Source organism: Pseudochaenichthys georgianus, chromosome 20 (assembly GCF_902827115.2).
Source record: "Pseudochaenichthys georgianus chromosome 20, fPseGeo1.2, whole genome shotgun sequence".
Classification (NCBI taxonomy): domain Eukaryota; kingdom Metazoa; phylum Chordata; class Actinopteri; order Perciformes; family Channichthyidae; genus Pseudochaenichthys; species Pseudochaenichthys georgianus.
Genome location: NC_047522.1, coordinates 22,668,622 through 22,688,294, shown reverse-complemented (window position 1 = coordinate 22,688,294; position 19,673 = coordinate 22,668,622). Strand labels below are relative to the sequence as shown.

At 43.5% G+C, this 19,673-nt stretch overlaps 1 protein-coding gene across 2 annotated transcripts; it reads right to left on the bottom strand.

The window, feature by feature from the left end:
• Positions 1-255: 255 nt before the first annotated feature.
• Positions 256-19,217, bottom strand: dlec1 (DLEC1 cilia and flagella associated protein). 2 transcript variants are annotated; one of them, XM_034108323.2, is made up of 38 exons: positions 18,911-19,217; positions 18,104-18,244; positions 17,868-18,024; positions 17,600-17,713; positions 17,347-17,522; positions 17,052-17,275; positions 15,644-15,722; positions 15,484-15,571; positions 14,764-14,937; positions 13,528-13,664; positions 12,628-12,720; positions 12,376-12,466; positions 12,116-12,278; positions 11,776-11,968; positions 10,469-10,545; positions 9,862-10,024; positions 9,672-9,768; positions 9,459-9,589; positions 9,227-9,373; positions 8,870-9,000; positions 8,570-8,753; positions 7,957-8,073; positions 7,554-7,675; positions 7,233-7,418; positions 7,096-7,163; positions 6,872-7,023; positions 4,602-4,717; positions 4,428-4,498; positions 4,136-4,344; positions 3,911-4,063; positions 3,719-3,841; positions 2,545-2,639; positions 2,314-2,398; positions 2,032-2,226; positions 967-1,128; positions 717-867; positions 520-616; positions 256-432 (listed from the first exon to the last, which is right to left on the bottom strand). In XM_034108323.2, the coding sequence occupies exons 1-38, from the start codon at positions 19,010-19,012 to the stop codon at positions 318-320; spliced, it is 5,079 nt and encodes a 1,692-aa protein (XP_033964214.1). In that variant the 5' UTR covers positions 19,013-19,217; the 3' UTR covers positions 256-317. The 2 variants fall into 2 exon arrangements, with proteins under 2 accessions (XP_033964214.1, XP_033964215.1); XM_034108324.2 differs by having other exon boundaries at positions 8,603-8,753.
• Between the last annotated feature and the right edge of the window lie 456 nt (positions 19,218-19,673).

Here is a 19,673-nt window from a genome sequence, read left to right as displayed (position 1 = left end):
ACATGGTGTCACAGCAAATTCCTGGACTGTAGAGAACTAGAAATCAAGACTGTGATGATAGTCACAAAATAAGTCACACGATGCATTTCGATGCTGTTTTGATTCCTTTATCTCTGCATGCTCAGAGAATGCTAATGTGCCTTAATCAAACCTGCATGTTAAACAGCAGGTTAGTAAGCGGCTTTTTTAATTAAAGTTCATTTAAAAAGCACATATCTAATAAATGGACAAACACCTGACAAGTTGCTCTTCACATTTATTTACAATCTTACAAAGGGCTGATATGTGTTTGTGTGACTGTGGTGTTGAGAGGACACTCAGTGTGACCGGTGCACTTCATCATAGGACCCTGTCCCCTGCAGCTGCAGAGTGAGGGGGGGCTTCACCAGAGGAGACCAGAGGACCACCGCGGCCCTGAACTCTCCGTCATCACTGCAACACACAACGTGCACACAGCTGAAACCTGGCCATGTTTTGAATACCTCTCTCTGGACACATTATAGGTCTTTGGTTTGTTACCTGGGAGCGAAACTGATCTGGAGACAGAGGCTGCAGCCGGGGACGACGAGCCCGAAGTCTGGGCTCACTCTGAACACATCCTGTCCTTCATCTGACTCTACACACACGCACGCACGCACACACACACACACACACACACACACCCTAGTTGTAAGAGCACTGAAGTGAATGGCAATAGAAGACAGGTCAGTATTTACCTATAACTGCTTTCCAGTAGGTCTGCGCTCCGTGGCTTTGCAGAGTGACGTCTAATGTCTGCGTCTGTCCGATGTGGCAGATCCCAAAGTCGATGCAGTCGCTGGACAGACGCATCGAAACGAGATCCAAATCTGCACAGAGAGGCACCGTCTGCACAGAAGAGATGTGAGAGGTCAATTACTAACACATCATTACACACTGTCGTATATTCTTTCCCTTTTACACATTTCTGAAGTGACCGTGTGTGACCTGCAGACTGTTGTTGCTGTAGTGAATCAGGAGGTTCTGCTGGAGCCTCAGCTTCCTGCCCCCTCGAGGACGATGCATCAGCGTAACCCCGGGAGGAAGTTCCTCCACTGTCTGCTCGGCGTGATCCAGGAGAGACAGGGAGCAGCGGAAAGACACCTTCACCTGGAAATCACAGGGAAAGATCCTGATGGTGAGAAACAAGGAAACGGAACAGCTGCATGGTTTCTTTAGTCTTCTCTTTCTCGACCGGACTCCACTATAATGTATTTAATATCCTGTGTGCTGCATTTCTTTAGTCGTAGAATGGTCTATTAAGGAGTATTGTAATTGTATAACTTACTTGAAGATCAAAGATGAACAAGAATATTTGTACAAGAAGAATTGGGAATTGTCTTTGAGGCTTACCCGGACACATTTCCTCCACTTTTAAACATTTCTGTCAGTTTTATTACTCATTCTGTTACGCCTGTAGTTATAACACTTAACCATTCCACTTTCATGTATCATGCTATTGGCTCTTAGCGCATGTATATTCTCTCCAATGCCACACAAGTGAAATGCTAACCCTAATGTTCCAGTTAGGGATCAATCAAGTATTTCATTTAATCCAGGGTTCTCAAAGTGCGGCCCGCGGGCCAATGGCGGCCCTCGGAAATGTTTCTGGCGGCCCGCGATAGTTAACATGACACGCTGAAATGCATGCGTTATATTTTAATCCTCCATGGTCGTATCTAGTAAGAATTAGAATGGAATTTAAGAATGGTAAAACTGCGCCCCCTGGGTTGTCATTCCTAAATTATGAATGACAGCTTGTGGAAAGTTTGCTAGACTACTGGTTGCATGGCAACTAGGCATCTCGCGAGTTGCGGTAATTGGTTAGTACAATAAAGAAAGGATTTGTTTTGGAATTATTTTGTGTTCTGTTTTTTCTTGGGCGGCCCTCAATCCAATATTGGGTACCGAAGTTGGCCCTCACTCATCAAATCTTTGAGAACCCCTGATTTAATCGAATCATCAACACATGTTCCTCTCGTATGAGTAAGTGTTACGTTCTCCTCTCCTCACCTGCATGCTGTGTTGCGGCTGCAGCAGCAGGGTCTGGCTCTCTGCAGTGCTGGAGCTGCTGCTTTGGACTCTAGTCTGCGGCTTGAGCACTACAAATGGATCCTGAGCCCCCAGTTTGAAGTGTAGCGGCATCTCTGAGTTGTTTTTCAGCTGAAGGGCCCGCGTGACGTCAAAGTCCCGAACGAGCAGCTTTTTCTGGAGCAAAACAACCGGAGAGTGACGAGTGAGAAACACTGTCTGGGATCAATACTGTGTACTTCAGTGTTTGCTTCTCAGACTGACCTCCTCTGATTCTGCCGTCAGTAAATCACCGGCCGAGGCGTGAAACTGCAGCGCCCCCCCGTCCTCCTCCATCTGCACCGACAGCCTGCAGACACACAGAGCCAAGAGGAAGACATGCAACTCAATCAGACCACCTCTGAGCCCCTCGTCCACAACATCAGCTGATTGCAATTTAGGAAACATAAATAGAGTTGGGTGTTTTGGGGACTAAGTGTGATTGTATTTGCTCACGCTGCAGGCTTAACGGCTGCTAGTAGATCCACTCTGAGCGGATCCAGATCCAAACCCTGAGCTCTGATGACTTTACCCGGGACACAGGCAGCCATCTGTAAACACACACAATAACGAGGGAGTCATTTTCAGTTTGCTTCTCCAGGATGTTTAATTAAAGAGGACGTATTCTGCTCATTTTCAGGTTCATATTTGTCTCCACTGGGACATGTCTCCATGCTTCAATGTTCAAAAAGCTCTCTTTTCTCATACTGCCTGTGCTGCAGCACCTCTTTTCACCCTCTGTCTGAAACCAGAGCCCAGTCTGCTCTGATTGGTTAGCTGGCCGGCTCTGTTGTGATTGATCAACCGCTTAGAGATGTCCCGCCCCTTAGCCAATCACGTTCAATAGAGAGGCGAAGTCCCGCCCATCTACTTCCGCCCCATGGGACCTTATTTCGGAAAAAGTATGTATTGAAGTCAATGGAGAGAGAAAGATTATCTTTCAATCCCGTTTGAATTGTGCCACGAATTACACATGATGTTTGTCAATTTAAAAAATAATTTCCATGTCAAAAAAGTCACAGTTTGTCGTAAAACTGTTGAAATATAAGACAATGAAAAATACGCAACTAGAAAGACTACAAATCCCAGAGTCCCGGTCCCGCATGCTGGCTCTCACGGAACCGACTCACTCCCCTTGTGTGTGCACAGCTCTCAACGCGCCCAGACTTGGAGTGATTTTCACCTCGTTTAATACTTTCCGCCTCATTCTGAAAGAAAGGAGTGAAATGTTTCAACGTGACGGCCGTCTGAGTGTGTGGTGCGAGACGGGAGATGTAGTTCATTGAGCGGTTTCACACAAAAACAAGTTTTACGACACATTTTATTTTTCTTGACTTGCAAAATTCTCTTTTAAATTGACAAACATCATATGTGTAATTCGTGGCACAATTCAAACGGGATCGAAAGATAACTTTTCTCTCTCCATCGACTTCAATACATACTTTTTCTGAAATAAGGTCTCATGGAGCTCCCCGGAAAGGGAGGGACTTCGCCTCTATGTGTTGGAGCGCTAGCCAATAGAAGCGCAAGTGTTTCACAGTGATGTCAATATGTTCCTCAAGTAAACAAAGGAGTCCAATGGCCAACAGCCTAATAGGGCCTTTTTAAAAGAGTTTAATGTTGTTGTTACCTCTGAGTCGAGACTCATGAAACCCAGAGCCAGACCCACAGATCTGGACTCACAAGCTGACCCGGAGAGAGTCAGAGGAGTGAAGGACGCGTGGACGGTGCCGCTGCTTTTGGCTGGAATCACCTTGAGAGAAAGCAATCATTATATACACATACGTTAAAGCAAAATGTGGGTAAAATCTTATAGACGTACTATTTGCTGGGGTGTGATGCAGTATGGGTAATCCGACAGGTTGCCCACATGAGGTCTGACCAGAACGGAGATGAGTTTTTTCTCTGCAGGAGCGGGATAGAGGCAGGTTTCCTCTTCCTCACCTTCATCCTCAGAAACATATTCCTCCCCGCTCTGAAATCAGTACACATAAGTATCTCCCAGAGGCAACGCTATAAAAGTGTTTGTATTGTGAAATGTACTCACGGTCATGCTTCGGAGGGAGGAGCTCGTTCCCTCAGAGCCTGGGGACTGATTTCTTTCCCAGGATGCACCAGAAATCCTTACAGCTCCGCTCAGCAGCTCGTTTCCATCAGCATCTTTAAGAGGAAAGGCTTCTCCGTACGCCACCACCACATCCACCAGTTTACCGTCGTTCTGGTCGATGTTAAAGGTTTCCCAGTCCATGCGAATATCTGGCAGGAAGTTAAGATTTAGATTAGATACAAAAACAGTGATGGGGAAACCAGTGTGGACGTTTTTATGATTCCACGTATACCAAACATGGTGGGATTGTTGATGCGAAGCGATCTGGACACCGTGTCACCTCCAGAAGCATGAGTGCCAAACCTAATGATGCACACAGGAAAGATCTGATTCAATATAAAGAATGCATGAAAGAAGGACGGCTGATGGATGATTGCATTGGGGAGAAATGGAGTGAGGAACAGACTGTGTGATGGGTCCCTGGTTCTGGTATTCTGGACGTGGGCCCGTCATTTGGAAGTAGAGAGGGCAGCCTGTCACCTTCATCTGCATGGGGAGGAACGAGGGCTCCAGGTCCCCCACCTGCAGGAGGGAAACTAGAGTTAAAGGTAGTGCTGCGTACCTGGACTCACATTCAGGTTCAGGTCCGGACTCAAGTCCAGAGGTTCAGGTTCAGGTCCGGACTTATAAGTCCGGACCTGAACCCATGGCTTGTGTGAAGTTGTGTGAGTAACTAAAGTGAACTTATTGTGAGCTAATTATCAATTGAACATTAACTCATAATCAACTCAAATTCAAACTCGTCAGGTTTATTGTGCTCCCTTCCAACTTGTGTCTACATTTCTCTACAAAGTACAAATGTAAAAAAAACACTTTTTTCCACTTAGTCTACAAATGACTTATGACAGCAACTACAGTGAACTACTACAAAGTTCAAACATGTATTTCATTTACCAAACTAAAGTAACCAAACAGTCCCTGAGCTGACTGAGCCTCAATCCCTAAAACGTTGCTGAAAGGTAGAGTGTAGAGTAGACTATACGCATTACACTGTTACACACCTACTATACAGTATACACTACACTGTAGTGACTGTACAGTCAGAGTGTACTGTACTGTCTGTACACCATGTCTTTTCTACAACTCTACATGTTTACATTAAACAGTACATACTACATACATAGTGATGTACATACTGTTAGAAATTAAAATCAATGTTGATATGGCGTAATTTTGAATTAAATACACTATTTAATTTAAATCAGTTTTATTCTGAAAATCCGGAAGTTCACACTATTTACTTAATACTTTTATTCTGAAAAGTCTTCACTTCCGGTTAGCATTAGCATGTGGCGAAACGCTACGTTTTCAAACCGTGAATCGAAGGTGAAATGACATGTGATGTTGTACACTGAGCACACTGGGATTAGCACTCATTTATTGACACTGAATAACGTTTATCAGGGAATGTTTAAATAACCACAGACACCAGAATATACGTAAGTGCCAGTTTTTTTGCGAGTCCAAGTACCGGTTCCTGACGTTCCGGTTTTAACCGGACTTGAACCGAAACTTTTTACAAGTCCAGTACCGGTTCGGCGTACCGGTACGCAGCACTAGTTAAAGGTGCCCTATTATGCTGTTTTTCATTACTTTATTACAGGTCTCAGATAAATACAGAACCTGTCTCTGATTGGCTGAAACACCAAACAGATCATTGCAGCATTACCCATAATCCCCTCTGTTTCAGCCCTGTTTCCAAACTGCTGATTCTCTGTCTGTTACTTCAGATGAAAATAAGGAGCCCCTCCCCACGCCCCTCTGAGAGACATTTGGTTACAAAGAACTCAATGGTGCTCTAGGAGGAGATTCAGGGGATAAGGGGGGGGGGGTTACCTTGGTTGCTGATTGGCTAATGGTTACACGAGACAAAACATCGTGATGACATCATAAAGTGGCCAAAATCTGATCAGCTCATTTTCAGACAGGTTTTTATAGAAATGGATCAAAAAGAGAGAGAATCTTTGTTCCTGAAACAGATCACCCGTTCTAGCCATGCCTCATATCCCTCTATTTCACTTCCTGTTTCAAAAGTGCTGATTTGGGGATAAAGCTTTAACAAAAATAAAAAATTGATAAAATAAAAAAGGAGGGGTCTGAGCTCATGCGGGACCCGGCAACTGTCTAAACTAAATGCTGCCGTGAGGAAACGCCATATCATGGATTATCAAGGATTCTCTCTGAAACAGTCTGGAGCTCAAAGGCTTTCTCTCTTGCCGGTTATACCACAAGCTGAGTTCCTTTTTACTTCCTGCTTCTTCACACACATGCTCTCCAGCACAGATTAGCTCTGAGTGCTAGCGATGCTAATGTAAACACCGACCATATAGAGCCATCTTACTTCCGGGTTTTAGGACGCGTCACTGCCGTTCTCTATTACGTCCAAAACAGTCGGGCATTGTTTCTGATAGCAGCTTTCTGATTGGGCCGTGGGTCCACATTTCAGATATTACGGACGCAAATCTGGATCAGCTCCGTTGCTCCCCGTTTTTAGAGATTTGGGTACGGAGGAAAAGAGAGGGTTTTATTGTCTGACGCTGCGTGAGTTCCCCGACACACCGGGGACACATGTTGATGTAGAAGAGACATCACAAAGTGCATTTTGCATGATAGGTCCCCTTTAAAAGAAGAATCTTGCAAAATAAAGTGAATTCCCCGCATTGTTTGGAATCATACTTTGCAAACGAGGAGATCTCTGTATTCCCCCCACATGTCGGTGTAGGCGGTGACGTCCACGGTCTGCGTCTCAAAAGCTCCCAGAATCCCATTTTGTGGAAGCACCAAGAAAGCGGCTCCTTTCCCATGAGCCAGCAGGCCGCTCACAAACTCTGCCAACACATACAGGAAGTGTGAGTGTGTACTCAATCTTTCATTTACAAAAAAGTGTGTGCTCTAAATACCCTCTTGTGCTTTTTCCTCTACTTTCTTGGCTTGAACAGAGTGCAGCGGCTTCCTGACGTAAGTGGGTCTGCGGTTAGAATGCAGAATGTGTCACATCGGCAGTAAAGTGATGCATTATTCTGCAACCTCCTCTTACCTTTTCTCTGACTGGTTATTTGGCTTCGAGGCATGGCAGTTGAAATACTCTGCTTCGATGGTGAAAGGCGCAGGGATGGCAGTTTGATTGGTTATCAGGAACTGCTTGGTAACAGCTCTCTTCAGAATAACATCGTCTCCAAAGTCAAGTACCAGCGCCGAGGGGCTCTCGTCACCTGAGGGAGAGCTGGAGGCAGACAAAATCAGCCATGACCAAAGAAACACGATAGCTGTTTGATAGCAGTGTTTAAAGAGGTTCTATCGTGCTTTTCCCTTTCCTTTAGTGTGTTGTATTATTTTGGGTGTCTGCAAAGGCTATTACCAGACACTTGGCAGGGAGTAGGACACACTGAGTTTCTTGATTTTGGAAGCAACGATACTGAGAACAAGAGGACAGTTCATCCCTTGGACCTCACAGAGAGCAGCTATCTCCGTCAGCTCCACCTGGACAAAAAGACGAACAATATTAAAATGCTATTATTATTATTATTAAAACATGTTTTTATACGTCAAATAATTGCGTATGAGGTTTCTAAAAGTTGTCTGGTACTCTATTTATGTAAATTAACTGAGGAAATGATTGCAAGTGACAGATATTTGATTCAAATTCTGCTAATACCCAGCAAGAAAGCTATCACTAGGAATTGGGGTAAGCAACCTTCACTCTCACACACTCTCAAGTGTTGATTGACAAAGTGTGTGATATATTAGTGTGTGTGACTTACATCTGTGTGAGAGGTAAAGGTGACTTTGATCTCCAAGCTGTCGTTAGGTCCCAGAGTGCCGGAGGACGGCTCGAAAGTGGCTGAACACAGATCGGCCCGTTCCCCCTGCAGCTCAGCCTGAGGGGGGGGGGGGCAATGTGAAAGTCACGTCGCCAATGTAATCATTTTTATGAAGATATCATAATTTAAGACAAAAATGAAGAACCATTCGGTCGTTGAGAAATGTCATTGTCAGTTAATGAGAAAGTTACACAAGGGGAAATCATTTATAAAATACAATTTCAGAGTTCGTTCATGTGAACAACACTCAAACATACGAGAACAGATTAAATATAGATTCAGGAAAAGTGAGAGAAAGCAATCGAGGAAAGTTCTTTTTGGTCCGTAACCATTATTAACATTTAACCTCATAAATATGTTATTTTAATGTTTTTCTAGGAACATAACTGCCCTCCCCTTCTCCAAATCATTACAAAAAATATACCTAAAATCACAAATTGTGCAATATATATGTACCCAAACAATTTAGCATATTGAACCAATTATCCCGTGCACACACACATTCAGAAAAGGGCTTTTCCACATGATTTAAAGCAACATCAATTGTTCTTACTTCAAATGATAAAATGTGCGAAAGCCAGCGTACCATCCAGCTGAAGTGCGAGGGCAGCAGCGTCTGGTTGAACAGAGTGACGGTGGCTCTGGCGTGAACCCCCATGTAGAGTTCAGAGAGGAGCAGCTCACAGCTGAGCAGACACACCTGGGGCGTCTGAACATCTGCCCGCACTGACAGGCGGCTGCAACAGCACACAGGTGGTGTTAGCAACAGTGCGTGACATCTCCACCTGCACCGTCTCCAGCTGTATTAGAATATCATGCATGTTGAGGAACAGTGAACTTGATGCGTCCTTACCACCCTGTTCCGTTCTCCACCGTTAACTCCAGCTCGGTTTCATACCGCTGGCAGGAAGTGGGACTGAATAGCACATCCACACTGCACGAGGTCAACGGGGGAAGCACACCTCTGCATGGCTCCACTAACATCTAGGGAAGGGAGATGTTTTGTACATTTTAACATTTTAACTGTAAGTGTAAATATGCACATTTGATCTCTGTCATCGCTACTACCTCACTTATCTATTTTTTACTGCAGTGAGATTTGCCAAAGAAATGTCGTTGTACTTTGTATGATGACGATAAAGATATATTATATTCATTTTCAATATTTCATGTTGTTTTATCACATGCTCTTTAACGCAGTGTTCAGTACCTGTGGGTGCTGGTGCCGCCTCTCCTGCAGCCTCCAGCCGGCTTCCAGCTGAGTGAGGTTGGTGAGGATCAGCGAGGTCTGAGTGTGCTCCCCGAGCTTCAGGAGCCCAAAGTCCACACTGGGAACATTCAGGGTCACTCGAGGACCCTGTACCACACCAAATAATGGTAAGTTGTACACAGAGGAAGTCACGGCAACCGACTTTGTGTTTCGTGATAACATCTGTTTTCACCTTAAAAGAGACTTCCACTGCCAAAGTGACGGGCTCGTGGCGGTGCTCGATGTGGCAAAGCAGACTGGTAACAACCCTCTCTGGTTTCCCGCCGTTCAAAATCAGGTCGAAATCAAAACACTCGTTCTCCTCTGGACACGGGGAGGACAAAGAATCAATAAAGCACCAATGAACCGTACAGCTTCCCGCATCTTATCGAATCGTCTGACGCACCTATCGTACCACCAGAGGGCTGTACTTCTATTATATGGCTGCTGCTTTTCATCCGTTCCCATTGGAACAAGATGGCGGTTCTGCTGTGGTTCCACATCTGGTTCACACGACACATAAACAAAATGATTACATTCAAATCTGACATCTTTAATTCAAAGTTAACGTGGGTAAAAAAAGTGACTCCAAGGACCTTGAACTGCCTGCTTGTGGTCGTGCAAATAAAAATCTCTCCGGGAATCACAGCGGCGTACGGCTCCAGCAGGACGTGGTACGGCTCTGTTGACCCCTTGACCTCTATCTCCATGACGATGACATCGCTCACATTGGAGCCAGTGCGCACAGGCTTGAGGACACTGGGTTTACACACACACACACACACACACACACACACACACACACACACACACACACACACACACACACACAGACAGACAGACAGACAGACAGACACACAGAGACAGACACACAGAGACAGACAGACAGACACACACACACACACACACACACAATCTTTAGATGTTAGAGCAGTGATGCAATTTCTGAGGAATTATTATTACATACGCTTCAAATGAAGTCCACGACATGAATTACAGATGAAACACACACACACACACACACACACACACACACACACACACACACACACACACACACACACACACACACACACACACACACACACACACACGCACACACACCTGTTTAGTAAACTGACTGTGTGCAGTGACCTTTTGAGGGTGCGTTCACATACTAATATTTACAGTACACACTTCTACCACTGTTTAAAGGATCTTTACCTATTGTCACTGGACTCTGGTGGCAGCTGGGGAACATCGCTCAGGACTAAGTAACACACACTGTGGTAATCCTCCAACTTCAGAAAACATAAAAGAAACATCAGTATTTAGTAAGAAATACAGCATTGGATTTATATGTATCCTCTGACTTGGAGTGCTATTTATCTAGCTTGTTGTGGTGTGTGTGGCAGAGTGTTGGACCTTCAGCACTCACTGGATCGGTTCGCAACCGAGTGTGAAGCGGCTGGGATGAGGATCAGCACCTCCAAATCTGAGGCCATGGTTCTCAGCAGGAAACCGATGGACTGTCCACTCCAAGTAGGGAATGAGTCCTTACCCCAAGTGAAGGAGTTCAAGTATCTCGGGGTCTTGTTCTCGAGTGAGGGAACAATGGAGCGTGAGATGGGCCGGAGAATCGGAGCAGCGGGAGCGGTGCTGCAGTCGCTTTACCGCACCGTTGTGACGCTGAGGGAGCTGAGCCAGAAGGGAAAGCTCTCTGTCTACCGGGCCGTTTTCTTCCTACCCTCACCTATGGTCATGAAGGATGGGTCATGACCGAAAGTACGAGATCGCGGATACAAGCGGTCGAGATGGGTTTCCTCCGCAGGGTGGCTGGTGTCTCCCTTAGAGATAAGGTGAGAAGTTCGGTCATCAGGGAGGGACTCGGAGTTGAGCCGCTCCTCCTTCGCGTCGAAAGGAGCCAGTTGAGGTGGTTCGGGCACCTAGTTAGGATGCCACCTGGGCGCCTTCCTAGGGAGGTGTTCCAGGCACGTCCAGCTGGGAGGAGACCGAGGGGTAGACCTAGGACCAGGTGGAGGGATTATATCTCTTCGCTGGCCTGGGAGCGCCTTGGGACCCCCCAGCCAGAGCTGGTTGATGAGGGGAAAGGAAAGATTGGGGCTCTCTGCTGGAACTGCTACCTCCGCGACCCGAGCACGGATAAGCGGGAGAAGATGGATGGATGGATGGATATATATATATAAAGCCTTGTGCGTGTATTAGAACTACATGGCACTCAGCTTGTTGTGCTAAAAGCGCCAATTAAATAAATCCAGCAGAAAATAATGACCTGGTTGCATGATGCAGATGCATGTGGGAACTATTTTCGTTTATCAAAATACAATAATATGGCATCATGAGCTTTGTTTCCATTATTAGACACGTTGTAGGACGCTGACGCAGCAACTCTCCCCAAAACGATCGAGATTTGATCAAAATAACCTTCAAGTTAGAGGATAAAGGACACGTTTTGATATAACTTCTCAACATAAACCCGTTTGTTGTATTCTGCCATGTTGTCTGTGTACCTCTTTAGGGCAGAAGGTGAACAGAAACTCTTGCTCCTGACAGGGGGGAAGAACGCCAGTTATCGGGGTGACGTGGAAAACACCGTCTGTGGTCGGGTGGAGCTGGATGTGTTTGCGCTCTGGAGTTTCCCCGGGGAGCCGCGGGTGCAGGTTGGGCTTCATGGCCTGCCAGTGGAAGGGCAGCTCCAGGTGGCTTCAGACCCAGGGAGAGAAAGAGAAAGTCATTTGGTATGTAATGATCCATGAAGGGAAACGTGTGTTTTTTCTGTTGCACAGAGTCAGAGCTACAGAGAATCAGACCTTGGTATGTCACGTTGTGTAGTATTGATGTGATGCTTACACGTTGTTCCTAATGATGACTCTCTTCTCCTGCACAGAGTGAGGGTTACAGGGGCTGAATCGGACATAGTGCTCTGCAGTGAGGTCGTGCACCTCTCCCACCACCGGGGGCTCCTTCCTCCCAGAAACAGACACAAGCTCCAGAGCAATCAGCTGGCCCTCACCTGGGGGACACACGGTACAGAGACAGAGGAGGGGTCAACACGTTTTATAGAACACTGGACGAGCATTATATTTGCATAGTTTTCTGAAAAGATTCACCTTCAATGGAAATGTCTTTCACCTGACAGTTATCACACACGATGGTGAACATCTGACAGCTCTTCTCAGCAGCGGTGGGGAAAAAAACCACCTGCAAACACACATAGATAAGATTTTAAATAATTTCAACGTGTCCGATTTATTTGAAACATCTTAGAGAGAACAGCTGATGCAAACTATGGGATTTAATCCAGCTAAATAAGCTTTGCATTATAGCATATTTCTTGTCAATATACCCCATAACACGCTCACCTCCACTACGGTGACCTCTCCTGGCTGCAGCACAAAAAGAGACGGGCTGATCGCAAAGGGTGGCTGCTCAGAGAAGTGAGTTCTCGCCAGACACTGAATGAAGAAAGAAAAACAGATGACAAACATTTAAAAAACATACTTTTTTTTTTGTGACCAACTTTTTATTGTTGTTTTTTTTTTTGCCCTCACAAAAGTGACTTATACAGATACAAATGATATAGACAATACAAAAAGAAAAAGGAAAAAAAGAAAGAAAGAAAAAAATATATAGGGAATCCCTTTCCCATGCCACCCGTCCCCCCCTCTTTCCACCCATCTTGCCATTTCACAGAAAATCCTACCTGATGTTTTTTAGCAATCGTCTGAGTTCATCTATATATTATATATATATGATAGCATAACAATTTATAGCATAACAATTTATCCACATAAAATACATTCATTCATTCTTTTTTTTTTTTCACATACCATTTAATCTGTTTAAGCTGAATTGCGATTAACTCCTAATAAACAACAATTGCACCAAGGTGTGCGGATATGTACAATAATCATTTACATGAATGATATTACCCGATCAGCAGCTCCTTGAATAGCCTCTAATGTTTCCCCCTTAGCCTTATTAGCAGAAGCGATTGACAGCTCTGAAATTAGTGGGTCATGGAAGGATGATATCCATTGCTTAATAAATAAAGTATGTGGGGGTTTCCATCGTATTACATACGTAGAAAACATACTTTTTATATTACTAAACTTATTTCTTTAGCGTCTTTCCTAACGATTGCAAGGTGAGATTATACAGTGTAGGTGTCAAGATGGCGAGTGATGAGAGAAAACCTTTTCAGGAACATTAAACCCACAGAATGCAGGACAAATATGAACGAAATGAAAACAGACTTGTACCCTCAGGTTGGAGGCTGGCCACTGGTTTTTGGGGACGATGCAGAACGTCCCGGCGCTGACGCCGACATTTTGGCACAGGAACTCCACGAACTTGACTCCTCCGATCAGACAACAACCACACTCCAGAACTCTTGGTACTGCATGATAATAAGGGGAAATCTTATTATGCATGGCACAGGGTATCTGCAGGAATCCTGAAGTCAAATGTAATACCTTTTTTAAGACCCTTTCCATACATTTTAAGACCTCATCGCTGTCAGGGAAACTTCTGCAGCGATGGAGAGTCAGGACTAGAGACACGAGGAGAGTTGGAGCTTTGATGTCAAACAATGATAGTTTATTACAAGGATACGGCCGGAGAATTCACATCACAAGTCACAGCAGCAAAAGGTTCTGACTGCACGAGTGGGTTGTCATGTCAATTCTGATCAGCCTCGCATCTTGGTAGACCTTTTAACTAGTTTACAGAGAGTCAAATCCACATATTGGGGATGGGCGTAAACATCTGGAGACACAGGAGATGCCTCTCACATCTGTGGAGCTTAGAAAGCCAGCCTTCCCACAGTCGTAAACTCCCCTATCAGGCCATACAACGTGACACTAAGTGCTGGAGCACATTCCTTAAAGCTGGCGTCACGAACAGGATTTGTTATTAACGTCAACAGGCAATACGGTTAAATATCTTAGGAGCAAGGAAGAATTATTCTTTGACACTTAGGAATAAGGAAGAAATATTCTCTAACAATCGCCACTTGGAGTTTTAACCGGTTACCTTGGCGACACACTTTACCTCACATTGACTATATACAGTATTGATTTTCCTTCCTCCTTCTCTTCCAACCGTTTGGACGCAGACTTGCATTTCCCCATAACGATGTTGTTTAACAACCGGGCCTTCGCGCGCTATCAAGCAGTGAGCGCGCGATGTCCTGTTCAGATGACGTCAAACCCAACGGGATGCCATAAATAAACGACACAGAATCACACGACACACCTACGCCATGATTACATTCAGGCGGCTGTAGAATACAACCTCTTTGGACCATTTATATACTTATTGAAAACAAGCTACAAAATGTAATGTCTTGGAAAACGCCGTTTCATACTTTTTAATAGGCTTAATTTTCGCTAAATTGATTTATCAACTTTTAATACTTTTTAAGACCCCGCGGACCCCCTGATGGCAGTATAAAGTACACAAACAAAGGAAAGTTGGTAGATGGTTATGAGACCCACATGTGAGTATTGGAGGGGGTCTTCTGGCCATGACGGGCACCACAAGCAGCTGCTCAGCCTGGGTCTCCACCACCAGGAAGTCCTCAAATTCCCCCAGAGAGTTTGGAGCGAAGCGCACGGTGTACTTACAGCTCATCCCCGGGGCAACAACACCCCCCTCACCCGGGAACCTGCCTGCAAAACATACCGTAAAACATACATTCCTTCAGAGTTCAAATCTATATTAGAATTCAGAACTTTTGTAATGTTCTTGTGTGACAGATGCTCCAATTTAGAAATAAATAAAAATGAAAAAAGGTAACTAAACTAAATAGAAGTAAGATATTTATATTAACACGAAGTAAGAATGAGTAATAGAAAGATAAAATAAAGATATTTATAGAAAATAAAAAGTTAAATACAAAATCAAATATGTATATAAAAATCTGAAATTAAAGTAAAAAGTCCAATAAAAAATCTAATAAAATCGAGTGAAATCTAATATTTGTATTAACATAAAAAGACAAGATAACATTAATTGAAGATATGTATATAAAATACACTTTGTACCACAACATATACCATGGAGATTACACTGTATATAATGGTGTATTCTATTAGTTTGAATAGATATGAATGCTAAATTGCACAGTTTAATAGATGGAGTAATGCCAGTCTCATACAGTAGGTGGCGCTGATGTTCACACACAGGAGAGCAACAGCAACACAGGAAAGGCTCACCGAGGCCAATGGAGAAGTAAGGAGTGTTGGGGGGGATGACTCGGACCGTACGGCTGGCAGACGTCAAGTTTTTCAGCTCCAGTGTAGTCTGGAACGGGACGGGGCATGTTACTGTACATCACTCTGATGACAAAAGGATCATTCAATCACAGACACATACCTCGTATACCCGTCCTACAGTGTAGTCGGTGAACATGACCACTGAGGGAGTAGCTAGGAACACGGGATCATCCGTGGAGCTTTAAAAGAAATCACAAAACAGTTTAGTATATATTTCTGCTCTCAGTGAACACCGGAAGTGGTGAGCAGGGCAACAAGCGACCACTGCCTGCTTTAACTTCTACGTCAAAACCACAAAGCAAGCATTTTTGATTTGATTTTCTTCACCTGCCGAAGCAGACATTGTCTTCTGGGTCGGATCAAAGCTGGAGCTGCGCTAATGTTTGTTAAGGGAAACTATTTTCTTAAGTTGTAAGAGGTACTCATCCTGTGTAAAGTCAGTGTATTTACCGAGCAGATGTCGGTCGCCACACCCCGAGTAAAGATGTGACAATATTCGAAATATAGCACACACATTAACATATAGTTCTTTAGTGGGTCTTTTTCATCGTGGTTAAAATTGGGGGCATGTAGGATAAAAGGATTTGAATATATCTCAAACTATCCAATTTGAAAACATCCTTTTGAATACAACCTATAATAATAATCATCATCACTGATCCACATGTACAGTGTGCACAGCGTTAACACTGCCACACTTACCACACGCTGCTTGCTGACATGACACACTCGACGTGTTGACTGTGGTGAGCAGTGTTTGAGTCCACACGACGATGATGAGTCTCTTTAATGCTCTCACTGCACGATGTGACTTGTTTCCAGTCAGATGGACTTCTATCTATGTTTGACTCAGGGCTACAGCTGTGGCAAAATGCATCTGAAAATGTTGACTCAAAATTGTAATAGGTATCTGCCAGCAAATGATTTCTTACCCAATATAGCTTTTCAAAATGTAATATGATCATATTTGCAATGATTATTAGAAAGAGACGATTCTTGTGTCTCTTTTTATATAAATTTTTTAATTTATTAATTTTAATTTATTTGTTCTGTCTTTGTATACATGTATGTAGGTAGGTAGGTACGTGTATGTATGTGCATGTGTACATGTGGGTATACATATGAGTATATGGGTACAAGTATTACTGTTACTATTCTTTATTCCCTTATCTATACATTTTCTTTTAATATTGTCTTCTATATTACTTTACCTTGACCTATACAGGTATCTATCTTATTTATTTAGTTAGTTATTTATTTTACTAGCTAGGACCGGGAGGGAGGGAAAGGGGAAAAATAAATAAAAATATTGACTGTATAAATGTAAACTCATTGTGCCTGACTCAATAAAAAAAAGTAAAAAAAAAAAGAAAGAGACGATCTGACCTCAGCCTATAGTATGTCCACCATAGTAGATTTGACCTACTATGACCTTCAACATGCCTTTTTGTATTTCCTGCCCTGCGCTTAATGTGAAATGGTGACGTATACTTAGCCATTCCAGTTACCTTCGCTCCTCCATGCCTCTCTTCTCATGCTCCTTCTTCCCCGCTTTGGTTCTGGGCCGGACGAGGGACGTGCCCCCCTGCTGTGCACTCGGAGGAAGGAAGCGAGGGTTGCGTAGGAAATGGTGTCGATCTTTCAGCTTCTGAAGTTTCTCCAGTCCCTCTTCTCGATCCTGTGCGCTGGGCTCATCCTTCCACTTGGGTCTAGGTACGGTCTGTTTGGACTTCTGAAACATATCGTAAACTTGTGTTAAAAAGTCCTCTGATTCATTGAAAGGGTGTAAGTGCGACTCCTCACCTCTTTTGGTTGCCTTCTCGTTGGGGTGACTGAGCTGGATTCAAAAGTCAGGCTGAGATCTGATTCGCCGAGAATGATCTTCTCTGGACTGGGAATGAAAGTGTAACCATCATCCTGAGGCTCCTTGGACACGTGCATGGCGTAGGAGAGGGTGGGTTTGCCAGGATTTGATTTTACTGACAGGAAAAGAACAAATGAGAACCTGGCCAAACATGTTTATTTACGGTTTAAGATCCAAAAGAGGCTCATGTACTTGCTGCCGGTGCTTCCACATGTGGTTTTTGTGTAGGTAAGTAGTCCCGGGGGGAAAGGAGGTTGTTCATTTCGAGAAGGTCTTTGTCCACGCACCAGGAAAAGGCAGATTGGACTGAACATAGACATAAGATAAGATAAGTACTTTATTGATCCCAATTTGGGAAATGTTTGCATTGCAGCAGCATAAACATACATATACTTCAAATTGTTACTTGTAATTTTTCGAAACAGCAGTATATTCATTCATGATCATATTCCCATCTCACCTGTGAGGAGGCCCTGTTGATCGATAATGTCTCCCATCCTCTCCCTCATCCTCTCGTAGGCCTGCCTCTCTGTGGCTGCAGCCCGAGCCCTGGCCTGGATTATATGACTCTCCAGCATGTCCGCCTCTTTTATACGCCGGCTGTACTCAGAATGAGCCTGTAATAGGAACAAATATATAATACAGATATATATATGTGCTATGGAGTTGTGGGTAAGCCTTGTGTAGTTAGGCTACCTGTTGAAGCTCTTCCACATATCTGTCATGGTAGCTGCTGCGTCCATTCTTTGTCTTGATGAGGTTGGACAAAGTGTCTTTCCCAATGATGTCTTTAGTGTAAAGGTCCTTGAAGGTGCTCGCCAACACGTGAGAAATGTCCTAATGTACCAGAATGAGAAAAAGTTAGTTTTACTTAATGCTTAAAGTTAGTGTTTAGCAACATTGTATTCTTAGTAGCAGGCAGTGCTATTCTCTTGTATGTTACTTTTTACTTTTACTCCACTACATTTTGGAAGCCCATAGTGTACTTTTTACTTTTACTCCACTACATTTTGGAAGCCCATAGTGTACTTTTTACTCCACTACATTTATTATAACACTCACAGTTACCAGTTACTTTGTACATATACAAACAAATGATAAACTGATGTGGTATAATGCAGTACTGTGCTACTATCTACACAGTATTTCAAGTATCTAAATTTGCGAACATTGAGCAAATAAATACTCTTACATGGATAAAACAATAACCATAATAACAAAATACTTTAAAGATACGATATAGTAATTTGATGTGATGCTTTAAGTACACTTTGATGATAATATTTCTGTATTTTATATTATTCTGAAATGGGCAATTGTGCAGAATAAGTACTTTCACTTTTGGTACTTTAAGTACATTATGATGCTAATACTTTTGTACTTTAACATAGGTAACATTTGAAACAAGGTTTTTACATGTAGCCTACTGTAGTGGAGCATTCAGTATTTCTATGTTATCTGAGTACTCTTTACACCACAGGTTGTTTGGTAAACCGCAGGTACCTGGGACTTCCCTGACGCGGGTCTGTGGCTGTTCACAGACGGATCAAACAGAGAGGGTTCTCTGCTCTCTGGTTCCTCCAGCATTGCGCAGGAAACGCTCATGTAGCTAACGGTATGCTAATTAGCTAAACAAAAGTTAGTTAGTTAGTTAGTTAGCGTAAATAAACACAAACATATGAATTAGCATGTAATGTCAACGTTAAAACAGACTTATAGCGTTAGCAAGACGACTTATTTCCCTTCCAAATATAACTTATACACATTTTTTAACTCGGTAAAACTGTGGCCAAAATGTACATTTACTCGCTCCCTTACGCCATGTTTATTTACATGTGGTTGCCATAGTGACAGATACATCCGCTGTAGCCCACCAAGAAGGAAACCACAGAAACATAAAACTAGTGCCCCAAAACACATTATTTGAGAAACCACGTTTAATATTGTAACAATATGCTAGCTATTTACGCCTATGTGCTTAACCTTTTCACTATTTGTTGGTTTGTTTTAGTTTTTTATGTATTCTATAACAGCTGTCAGGTAAATATAGTAAAGTCAAAAAGGCCTACTCCACACTGAATATAGGCTATGGACCAAAACCCTTTATACTTCAATGCTTCAATATATTTATAAAACAATCACACCTGCACGATACTGCACTGTCATGAGGTGTGGCCGTGTCTCCTTTTCATGAGGGCTTTATTCCACGATGCTACCAATTTAAAAAATATGGTTTTCCATGGACAAAGCAGACGTATACGCCTTC